At 47.1% G+C, this 12,163-nt stretch overlaps 1 protein-coding gene across 1 annotated transcript in view; it reads right to left on the bottom strand.

The window, feature by feature from the left end:
• Positions 1-596: 596 nt before the first annotated feature.
• Positions 597-12,163, bottom strand: part of LOC309644884 (ATP-binding cassette sub-family A member 17-like) — an 83,443-nt gene continuing 71,876 nt past the window's right edge. The window contains 4 exon segments of the mRNA XM_082429152.1: positions 597-2,843; positions 3,538-3,728; positions 3,970-4,140; positions 5,137-5,324. Coding sequence (XP_082285278.1) covers positions 2,353-2,843; positions 3,538-3,728; positions 3,970-4,140; positions 5,137-5,324 — 1,041 coding nt within the window. The 3' untranslated portion in view covers positions 597-2,352.

Here is a 12,163-nt window from a genome sequence, read left to right as displayed (position 1 = left end):
CAGTGTCTCCTCGCGGTCACCTGGGAGCCCAACTAAAATAGAAGTGCACACCTGCTTGCTTTACTGGCTGCTTTCAGCCACAGCTGAGCGTTCTGTTTACTCAAGTATTAGGCAGTGCCCACCCAGGCTGTCTTTCCGGAACCAGCTCACATCCCACCTCTTTCATGAGACCTTTGGACAAGGAAAGAAATGCAATCTCCTGGGAGAAGTGTTTGATGGAAGAGGACAGAGTGGCTTTTCCTGGAGAAGCCGGGGAATCTGGGTCAGGACTCTCCTCCCCCCTTCCCCACAGCCTCAGACAGCACTCTGTCCCGCTACCACTTATACTCGCTGAACCCCTTCAGGGTACTTGGTCTGTGCTCAGCAGCCGAACACACACAGGAGCCATGGTGCCCAGGCTCCATGCCAGTCTGGAGCAGGAGACGAATGGATGATCACAGCGTGGGATATGAGGCCTTGGAAGCTGGGGGTGGAGGAGAGGCAGGGGTGATGTGCACAGGAAGAGGAGTGGGTAGAGCAGAGCAAGCTTGGAACTTGCTCCCCAGATGCCCCATGTTCCCACACCAGAGGACAGGAGAATCCACAGGACCCCTAAGGGTTTTTCAGTCTTCTTCACCTCACCTTTGTTTCCATTGGTTACTGTTTCCCGATTTGGTACTTTGCTGTCCTCCCCCTGCACTGTTACTTTCTTTGTTGCTGGTCTCCCCAGGGCAGAGGTGCACCCTCTGTGTTAGATTTTGGTGGCATTGGCTTCACCAGTGAGTGAGTAAGTCACGCTCTCGCTCCCCTGTGACGCTGCGTGTCTGTGGAGTCCAAGCGGCACCCTGACCAGTCTCTCAGTTGTCCTCTATCTTGCTCCTATGTCCTTACCACTCTTTTTATTTATTCAGAGGTAAAGTTTTCTTGTTTTTCAGGAAATAGGCGTTCTTCTCTTGGCTCTGCTGCAGCCATGCCATCCCTCACCCCCACCCACTGCCCTGGCAGTAAGAGCCCCTGGGCCCAGAGGGGTGATAAGCCACTCCCAGAGGGTGTGAGAAGAGCCCATTTCCCATTGGGCTTCAGGAAGGTGAGAGAACTCACTGGAAGAGTCTAGATTTTGGGGAGCTCAGGCAAGTTCCTGACTGGAATAAGATGGCAGTTGAAGGCCTGGGGGTGAATGAGAAAGAAATTCAAGGGTGGAAGGGTGCAGAGGGGAGAGTAAGGAAAAGTGAAGCAGGCTGGGAGCCTGAGGCATCCCCCACTCGGAGAGAAAGGAAGAGGAGCCTACAGAGGAGGCAGATGAGGGGCCATGGGGGGCCTGGTGCAGTGGGGAGAAGGGGGCAAGGGACACTGAGATGCCTCAGAGAAGTCACAGGAAAATGGACGGAGTGGGTGTGGCAGCCAGGCATGTGACAACGCTGTACTTTTGGTGAGTGGTGAGGGGAGGTAGGGAGTACAGGCAGGGATGGTAGACACCACTTTCCCAGAGCTGAGCTGAGAAGGGAGGGAGAGAACTACCTGCAAAGGAGAAGCCGAATGGGGCTTTGTAGAGGGGCTGGTGTGACCATGCTGCAGGGAGAAAGGCTATTGGGCAGGGCACTTCTCGGAGGAGAGCCCTCGTGACAAAGGTACACGGCCACGTCCATCTGCACTCAGGCCGGATGGTCTGAGCTCACAGGCTTAGCTCAGTGCTTCTCACGCCTGAGCTGCATCAGAAGCACCTGTTAACACAGATTGCTGGTCCTCACCCCCCAGACTTCTGATTCAGTGGGTTTGGGGTGGGGCCTGAGAATATGCATTTCTAACAAGTTTCTGGATGATGTGGATGCTTCTGGTCAGAAACTCCACTTTGAGAACTTCTGCCTGAGTTGAATGCTGGCTGTACCATCTGTTGACCATGGAAAGTTGCCGGATATCTCTAAGTCTCAGCTTACTCTTCTGGGCAATGGGATAATAATCATGTCCACATCATGGGTTGACGGAGGGCCACATACAGGCTCACCCCTAACATTCGCGTGGGCCAGGGCAGAGAACGCATGGAGCCCCACAAATCCAAATATTGAAAAATGGTGCCTTAAGTTTGCAAACTTGTAAATCTCTTCTCTCCTCCTACCTTCAGAAGTACAGCATCATTACAACCATGGTCACCCCCAGACCTCCATACTCCTGACAGGACATGGCAGGTGTTGTTCCTCTGAGGCTGCTTCTATGGCCAGGTCTCAGTGAGGCTGAAAGCCACCCAGGTGGGACTTGAGGGGATCCTTTTCCACAGAAATGCACCTGGGTCCTCCATCAGGCCTCTAAGGTGAGTGGCCTCAATCTGGCAGAGAGCTGCCCCCACCCCTCCACCCCCAAGCTGAGCTCACTGGGTCCTCAAGTTGCCTCTGTAACCCTTGCAGCCCATGGCAGGCTGTGTGCACCTGGGCTAACCTGGCACTGGGAACTCTTTATTACAGCAAGACAGCCTTTGAGGGAAGTGGTGAGGGAGGCTGGGAGGGAGGCCAGGAGGAAGACCAGGAGGAAGACCTGAAGGGAGGTGGCGTGGGAGGCCAGGAGGGAGGCTGGGAGGAAAGGTGGGAGAAAGGCTGGGAGGAAGATGGAGTGGGAGGTGGAGTGAGAGGTGGAGAGGGAGGCTGGGAGGGACGTTGGGAGGGAGGCAGGGAGGGAGGTTGGGAAGAAGGTGGAGAGGGAGGTGGAAAAGGTAACAAGGGGCCTGCTGGTTCTGCCTTCGCTTGTTTGTTTTCCCCTTGGTTGGGGGGCACAGGGCAGGTGAAGCTCAGGAAGATGTCCTCCAGAGAGATCTGGTTGACTGAGTAGTCTTCCAACATGTACTTTTTCTTGGCTTGCTCCAAAATGCCAAACACCTGTGGGAAAGGAGGAGGCCGCTATAGATGATGGGCACAGGGAAGGGGAGAGGAGGCAACAGGGGCTGGAAAGAGGAAGGGTCTTTGGGGTTGTTACAAAGCCCCCCAAAGACCCATCCCTCTCTCAGCTGCTCCCAGACCACCTCTCAAGAAGTCAGTCCTACAGAATTGAGCTCTCTGTGATTTTAGGGAAAGGGACCCTGGCTGGGAGTGATGCCAGAAGGCAGAGGCCCCAGCTGGGTCCCTGGATTGCTGTGTGACCCTGGGCATATGGTGTCCCCTCTCTGGGTCTGCTCGCCTCTCTGTGAAATGAGGGGGCAGGAGGAGCTGATCTCTGAGGTCCCTTCCAACTCAAACATTCTTATTTTCTATGAAATCCACGTGAATGTTGCAGCAGCACTGAATAAGGCTTCCACCCGAAAGAGAGAACACCAGAAAGTGGGTGACATCAGAGTTGTGCTCCCTCTGATGCCCAGGTATGTGCTCACCTTCGCCCAGCTGAGGTCATTGCCAGGCAGGTGGTAATGGACCATCCCTTGGTGCTCATCTTCCAGGACACTGCCTGCACAGTGTCCCCATGAGGGCCGGGCTGGACGGCCAGGGGAGGGAGGCCCAGGCCCCTGGAATCGTGGCCCTCGTCCCAGAGGTCAGGGATGGACATACGCACAGATGACCTCTGCACAGCAGCACATACCTGGGAAGGTCAGGTCCACGAATGCCTTGAACTCTTCCAGGGCCTCCTGCTGCCTGTCGCTCCAGATCTTGGCCCGTAGGGAGTAGCCACTGCCAAACTTGCTCTTGAGGTGCTGTGGGCTGCCCAGGCACTTGAACTGACGCTGCACCATGATGGCCAGCTGGGTGCACAAGGCCTCACAGTCCTCCATGCTGGGGAGAGGGGGTGGAGGCCTGACAAAAGGCTGGGAGATGCTGATGCCCGCCATCCACGTCAAAGTCTTGTGCAGATGGGAAGGTGTTGATGCCCAGATCAGGCTGTTCCTGATTCCCATGCTCAGGGTGTGGCCCACATGGTAGAGCCTGGGGACTCTCCTCACAGACTCTTACCAGATGCTGACAGGTCTTCTCTCCACCCAGCCCACCCCTCCCACAGCCCCGGTCCTGGCTTTACCTGTGGGAGGTGATGACAATGGCCTTGCCAGACTTGCGGGCCCTCGCGACGGTGCCCCAGAGCAGGCTCCGGGCCACGGGGTCCATGCCAGTGGACGGCTCGTCCAGGAAGATAACCGTGGGCTCTCCAAGCAAGGCAATACCGGCGCTCAGCTTCCGCTTGTTGCCACTGCTGGGGCAGAGGGTGAGAAGTTGGGTAACTGGCAATCTTAAGTTTCCAGTAGTACATCCTCCCCCCTTTTTTCTTCTCTATTAAGAAAGTGCTCACGCCCCCTGGTGGGGCATTCAGTAACATGGCCCACCACCCTCCCCCAGGGGTGCACTGTGACTTGGCTGTCCACTCAGCATCTAAACCATTCCCTTGGACACAGGGATCGGTCCAGGGTGAGCACATGGTCCATGAATCTCCTTTGAGGGTCTCTATGCGTGTTAGGGGGATAAGAGCATAGGGCCGTTTTAGCTAACTTTATTTAATGAACACATAGCATTTACAATGTACAAGGCACTCTTCTAAACGTCCCAGGTGTTAACTCATTTAATCATCAAAAGATGCAAGGAAACACAGAAACATGCTTGAAACCGAAGTCAACAGAAGAAAGAGACAGGGCGACATCATCTAACCGCCTCTGACTTCCCTGTCCCGGGATTGGGGTACTGCTGCCAGCCTGCAGGGGCGCTGTGCACAACTCGAGGGGTGTCCTGGGATTCCAGACATGTGTGGCCTTGCTTTGTTTAAGCTAACTGGAGTTGGGTTAGGATCACTGGCAACATAAGACTGAGGAATCCCCCAGGCTTCTCAGCAGAACAACAGCTCAGAGGCCTCACACAGAGCGGGATAAGGTAGTGTGTGCTTGAAATGCAAGTCTACCAAAAATCAGAAGCCCTTTGTGAAGCGACAGGAAGAATAACACCAATGGTGCAGCAGCCCGTCCTCAGCCACATAACTGCCTGGGGCCAAGAGGAAGCTGTGCCTTGGGGCAGCCCAGGCCATTGACCCATTCTTACAGGGGAGGGAGGCCACCTCCCCAAAAATCCACGCAGTGGCATGGACCACAAAACTACCCCAAGCACGGAGCTGACATGCCTTGCCCTACCCCTCAGCACTGAGAAGAACCACAACACATCTTATTACCGGAGGGGGAAGGGCCGAGGGAGCCCCAAGTCTCACCTGTAGGTCTTCACCAGGTTGTCGGCGTACATGTACATGAGTAAATCATCAAGAATTTGGTCCACACAGGCACTGATGTGGCGCTCGGGGATGCCCCGGAGCCGGGCATACATGACCAGTGTCTCCTTGCCCGTCATGTGGTCCAGCAGGGCATCAAAATGGGGACAGTAGCCAATCCACTGCCACACCTGGGGTTGGAACACAGCCCAAGGGGTAGGCGTGTCAGAAGGAAAGCTACCAATTGGGCAGGGGCCTGGACCCTGCCTCTGCCCTGTGCACCCCCACGTGTGCCACATGAACAGACGTGTGCCATGGGGTGCCATGGTCCAACAGTGACGTTCAGGAGTCTGGATGCAGCACTTGCTGGTGGCGTGAACCCCAGTTCTGGAGGGTGCATGTGGGGCTGGAGTGCTTATTTCCTGCCTGCCTGGCAGGAAACCTCAGTGCCCAGTGCTCCCTACCTCTTGTCACCTTCCAAGTATATGGTCAGCAGAAGACGCTTTATTTTTTCCCCTTTGAACACATTTTCTATTAGACATGTAACCCACGAATAGATTTTCTTTGTAAGGCTGCTGGAGTCTCTTGCCAGGGCACGCCCCGGGCAGTGCAGTCACATGGGGGTGCACTTCCAAACTTTTGCATGGCTGGGTGCTCCCCGTAGGGGACCAACTGTGTTACAAAGAGTATAATCCTTTATCTACCATTCTGCAACTTGCTTTTTTAACTCGCCATTATGTCTTAAAGATCTTCCTTGGTCAGTAAATACAAACCTGTATTGGCTGTACTGCGTGGCTTGTGGTATCTTAGTTCCCCAACCAGGGACTGAACCTGCGTCCTCGGCAGTGAAAACGCGGAGTCCTAACAACTGGACCTCCAGGGAATTCCCTTCTGCCCATTTTTTAATCAGGTTGTTTGTTTTTTTGATATTGAGTTGTATGAGCTCTTTATATATTTTGGATATTAACTCCTTATCAGTCATAACACTTGCAAATATTTTCTCCCATTCAGTAGGTTGCCTTTTCATTTTGTCGATGGCTTCCTCTGCTGGGCAAAAGTTTTTAAGTTTAATCAGGTCCCATTTGTTTATTTTTCCTTTTGTTTCCCTTGCCGTAGGAGACAGATTCAAAAAAGATACTGCTATGATTTATGTCAAAGAGTGTTCTATGTTCTCTTCTAGGAGTTTTTTTTTTTTTTTAAACTTTGGGTTTATTTATTTATTTATATTTAATTATTTATGGCTGTGTTGGGTCTTCGTTTCTGTGCGAGGGCTTTCTCTAGTTGCGGCAAGTGGGGGCCACTCTTCATCGCGGTACGCGGGCCTCTCATCATCGCGGCCTCTCTTGTTGCGGAGCACAGGCTCCAGACGCGCAGGCTCAGCAATTGTGGCTCACGGGCCTAGTTGCTCCGTGGCACGTGGGAGCTTCCCAGACCAGGGCTCGAACCTGTGTCCCCTGCATTGGCAGGCAGATTCTCAACCACTGCGCCACCAGGGAAGCCCCTCTTCTAGGAGTTTTATGGTTTCTGCTCTTACATTTTATTTTATCTTTAATCCATTTTGAGTTTATTTTTGTAAATGGTGTGAGAAAATGTTCTAATTTCTTTTTTAGTATTTTATTGAAGTATAGTTGATTTACAATCTTGTGTTAGTTTCTGGTATACAGCAAAGTGATTCAGTTACACATATATATTCTTTTTCATCTTCTTTTCCATTGTGGTTTATTACAAGATGTTGAATATAGTTTCCTATGCTATACAGTAGGACATTGTTATTTATCTATTTTATATATAGTAGTTTGTATCTGAAAATGTTCTAATTTCACTCTTTTACACATTCTTTTACAGTTTTTCCAGCACCTTATTGAAGAGACTGTTTTTTCCTCTGTTATGTATTCTTGCCTCCTTTGTTGTAGATTAGTTGACCATAAGTGCATAGGTTTATTTCTGGGCTCTCTATTCTGTTCCATTGATCTATGTGTCTGTTTTTAGGCCAGTACCATACAGTTTTGATTATTGGAGCTTTGTAGTATAGTCTGAAGTCAGGGAACATGATACCTCCAGCTCTGTTCTTTTTTTTTTTAATATATAAATTTATTTATTTTTTATTTATTTATTTTTGGCTGCATTGGCTCTTCGTTGCTGCATGTGGGCTTTCTATAGTTGCTGTGAGCGGGGGCTACTCTTCATTGCAGTGTGTGGGCTTTCCATTGCGGTGGCTTCTCTTGGTGCAGAGCACGGGCTCTAGGCACGTGGGCTTCAGTAGTTGCGGCACGCAGGCTCAGTAGTTGTGGCCTACGGGCTCTAGAGCACAGGCTCAGTAATTGTGGCGCATGGGCTTAGTTGCTCTGTGGCATGTGGGATCTTCCTGGACCAGGGATCGAACCCATGTCCCCTGCATTGGCAGGTGGACTCTCAACCACTGCACCACCAGGGAAGCCCTCCAGCTCTGTTCTTTTTTCTCAAGACAGTTTGCTAAAATTAAAAAAAAATTGGGCTTCCCTGGTGGCGCAGTGGTTGAGAATCTGCCTGCTAATGCAGGGAACACGGGTTCAAGCCCTGGTCTGGGAAGATCCCACATGCCACGGAGCAGCTGGGCCCGTGAGCCACAACTACTGAGCTTGCGCGTCTGGAGCCTGTGCCCCGCAACGGGAGGGGCCGCGATAGTGAAAGGCCCGCGCACTGCGATGAAGAGCGGTCCCCGCACAACGATGAAGAGTGGCCCCTGCTTGCCGTAACTAGAGAAAGCCCTCGCACGAACCGAAGACCCAACACAGCCAAAAATAAATAAATAAATAAATAAATAAAGTAGCTATAAAAAAAAATTAAAAAAAAAATCATGAGTGGGTACTGAGTTTTTATCAATTGCTTTTTCAGCTTCTATTGACAAATATTTTTCTCCTTTCATCTGTGAAGGTAGTGCTTTACATTGGTGGATTTCCTACTGTTAAACCTTACATTTCTGGAATAAACCTCATGATTGTAATTTTTTTTCTTTCAATATACTGCTGAATTTGTATTGTTAATATCTTATTTAGGGTATTTATGTTCCTGTATGAAATTGGCCTATGGCTCATGTTGGATACTGTCTTTGTCTGGTTTTTCACTTAAGATTGGGTAGCACTCTGTCTTCTCTCCTATGCTTCTGAAGTGGTTATACAAGAAGGAAATAACTGTTTGGTGGTGGTTGGTATACTTGCCCATCAATTCCTTTTAGCCTAGACTCTTTTAAGAAGGGGTAGATCTTTAATCATTATTTCAGTTTTACCTCCAGTTTTGGTCTATATAGGCTTTCTATTTCATGAACAAATTTTGGGATAGAAGGCTTGAAAATGTTATTATTTTGATGCAAAGAAAATGAAGAAATGTGATGTTTCTTACACACCTGAGTTTGCAGTAAGCCTGTTGCCATGGTGGCTCATCTGGGATGGCCAAGGAGCCCTGCTCAGAGCATGGTGGCACCATGGACCAATGACAATCCCACAGTGGAGCTGAACGATTCTGAGTGAGTAACTCTGACAGAAACGCATGTGGACTCTCAGAAGTCACTGCTGATTTTTAGAATACTAGCAGATTCTGGTAAGAATGTATTTTAGGAAATGTGAAAGAATGCTTAAAAATATTTGTACAGATAAAGGGTGGTAAGCAGAAGGCTCACAAAGGAAGAGAGCAAGGATGTACCTCTGTTAGAGTTTGCTGATGAGATTAATCCATGTGAGATTTCTAGGAGAAAATGGAGAAGTGGAGGAGCAGGTTTAACTATATTTAAATTCTATATTTCCAACTATGAATTTTCACAAATTGCCAGGAGGTGATGTGCAGATGGGTTCCAGGGAGACTGAAATCCAATTTCTTGCCAGCCAGGCAGGATGAAGGTCTTATAGGCAGATGCCACTTGATTTTAAATAATACAAAGAAATGTAACACTTCTTATCATTTGAGTTTATGGAGTAGGTTCATACTTTCTTGTCTGTGAGCTTCAGTAAATGTCTGTTGGATGGATGATTGATGACAATAAGGCCAGTGGGAGGGTCTCTCCACGACCATCTGCCCTTGCCCTGTCTTGTTTTGTCTTTTATTCCTTTGTTTGTTCATTTGTTCATTTCTTCCTTCTTTTTTACAACAGCTTATTGAGATATAATTCGCATACCATACAATTCATCCATTTACCACAATCACCCATCAGATGTGTTCAGTTCAATGGTTTTTAATGTAGTCACAGTGGTGGTCCATGATCACAATCAAACTTACAGCATTTCCTCACTCCTCCGTAGAACAACCTCTAATCCATGAACAGTTACTGCCCACTTTCCCCACTAGTCTACTTACCGTCTCCATAGATTTGCCTGTTCTGGATATTCCATACAAACAGAATCACACAATCTGTGGCCTTTCGTGACTTGCTTCTTTCACTTAGCATCATGTATTTAAGGTCTATCCATATTGTAGCGTGTGTCAGTGCTTCATTCATTTTTATGGTTTTTTTTAAATTAATTAATTTATTTTTGGCTGTGTTGAGTCTTCATTGCTGCGCACAAGCTTTCTCTAGCTGTGGCAAGCAGGGGCTACTCTTTGTTATGGTGTGCGGGCTTCTCATTGTGGTGGCTTCTCTTGTTGTGGAGCACGGGCTCTAGGCATGCGGGCTTCAGTATTTGTGGCACACAGGCTCAGTAGTTGTGGCTCGTGGGCTCTAGAGTGCAGGCTCAGTAGTTGTGGCACATGGGCTTAGTTGCTCCATGGCATGTGGGATCTTCCTGGACCAGGGCTCGAACCCGTGTCCCCTGCCTTGGCAGGCAGATTCTTAACCACTGCACCACCAGGGAAGTCCCCTTTTTATGGTTGAATAATATCCTACTGCATGGATAGATCACATTTTGTTTATCCATTCATCTGTTTGTTGGTGGACATTTGGGCTGATTCCACCTTTTGGCTACTGTGAAAAATGCTGCTATGAACATTCATGTACAAATTTTTGTGTGAATGTAACTTTTCAGTTCTCTTGGATATATACCTAGGAGTGAAATTGCTGGGTCATATGGTAACTCTGTGTTTAACCTATCTTCTCTAATAATCTTAATCTTTTAATTGGAGTCTTTAGTCCATTTATATATAATGCAATTGTTAATATATTTGGATTTAAATCTACCATCTTATTAGGGCTACCTACTTGTCCCATGTGTTCTATGTTCCTTTTTCTCTCACACTTATTGTCTTCTACTGACTATTTTTATAATCCACAGGGCTGCCTGAGTGTCTTTTTTTTTCTTTAAATATTTATTTATTTTATTTTTCGGCTGTGTCAGGTCTTAGTTGCAGCACATGGGATCTTTCCTTGCGGTGTGCGGGCTTCTCTCCATAGTTGTGGCACGGGCTCAGTAGTTGTGGCACAAGGCAGATTCTTAACCACTGGACCACCAGGGAAGTCCCCTGAGTGTCTTCATGACATGGCTGCTAGCTTCCCTCAGAGTGAGTGATGTGAAGGGGAGAGTGTACTCAAAACATAAGCTGCAGTGTCTTTCATAACCCAATCTCAGAAGTGACATGCCATCTCTTCTACAGTATTCTGTCAGTCACACAGACCAACCCTGGTACAATCTGGGAGGGGACTACTCAAGGTTGTAAATATCAGGAGGGGTTTTTTTTTTTTTCACTTTTAAGACTTTATTAGTTTACAAATTACATATCGACCTATGCTAAATTTTTTTTTCACACACACACACTGTATTTTATTTTTACAAGAGATAAATAGACTGACACCAAGCATTGTACATGGATGACCACAACAAAAGCAACAGTGATTGCAATTACCAAACATGAAACACACTCATACTATGTCATAATATTGACATTCAGTCCAGTAATCCTCCACTGTAACAGCTCCTTTACTTTGCAGTGAAAATTGATTTGTATATTCTTTGCCTCTGAGTCCTTGTGGGATTTTTTTTTTTTTTAAATTCAGACAGAAAGTCACAAAAATTATACTCATCCTCATCAGTTCACTCAGTCCCATGTAATTAAATTTTTTTTTTCATCTTGATCTTTTGTTAGCACTTTTATGAGTTCATCAGTTTTTCATTAGAGTTCTGAAAATGCTTATTCATTCAGTTCAGCAGTACAGTCAGTTACCAGAAACCTGTACTTGTCAGAGTCTTTTCCGTGAATTTCTTAAAGATGAAACCCTTTTATAGGAACATATTTGCAAAAGCATCAGAGTACACACAGAACTGTCTGTAAATGACAAAAGACTTAAAAATGACCACAGTTAAAAATTTGATGAAAGTTCATAATAATGCAGTTGACAAGAAAATTAGTTATTTCTGAGATATACATTTTAAGGTAATAACTAGGATTATGACTTATAACATTATACCAGAACATATAAGATTTTTAGAAATTTCATGTAATGTCTGAAACATTTATATTAACATATTTCCATACAAATAACCCAATGAAAGTTTAGTATTAGTTGTTTTGTTTGTTTGTTTTTTTATACTGCAGGTTCTTATTAGGCATCAATTTTATACACATCAGTGTATACATGTCAATCCCAATCGCCCAATTCAGCACAACACCATACCCACCCCATCGCAGTTTTCCCCCCTTGGTGTCCATATGTCCGTTCTCTACATCTGTGTCTCAACCTCTGCCCTGCAAACTGGCTCATCTGTACCATTTTTCTAGGTTCCACATACATGCGTTAATATACGATATTTGTTTTTCTCTTTCTGACTTACTTCACTCTGTATGACAGTCTCTAGATCCATCCACATCTCAACAAATGACTCAATTTCGTTCCTTTTTATGGCTGAGTAATATTCCATTGTATATATGTACCACAACTTCTTTATCCATTCGTCTGTTGATGGGCATTTAGGTTGCTTCCATGACCTGGCTATTGTAAATAGTGCTGCAATGAACATTGGGGTGCATGTGTCTTTTTGAATTACAGTTTTCTCTGGGTATATGCCCAGTAGTGGGATTGCTGGGTCATATGGTAATTCTATTTTTAGTTTTTTAAGGAACCTCCATATTG

The sequence above is a fragment of the Balaenoptera physalus genome (genome assembly GCF_965194825.1).
Source record: "Balaenoptera physalus genome assembly, chromosome: 16".
In the NCBI taxonomy this organism is placed as follows: domain Eukaryota; kingdom Metazoa; phylum Chordata; class Mammalia; order Artiodactyla; family Balaenopteridae; genus Balaenoptera; species Balaenoptera physalus.
The sequence above is the reverse complement of the archived record's forward strand: the minus strand, read 5'-3'. Positions and strand labels throughout refer to the sequence as shown.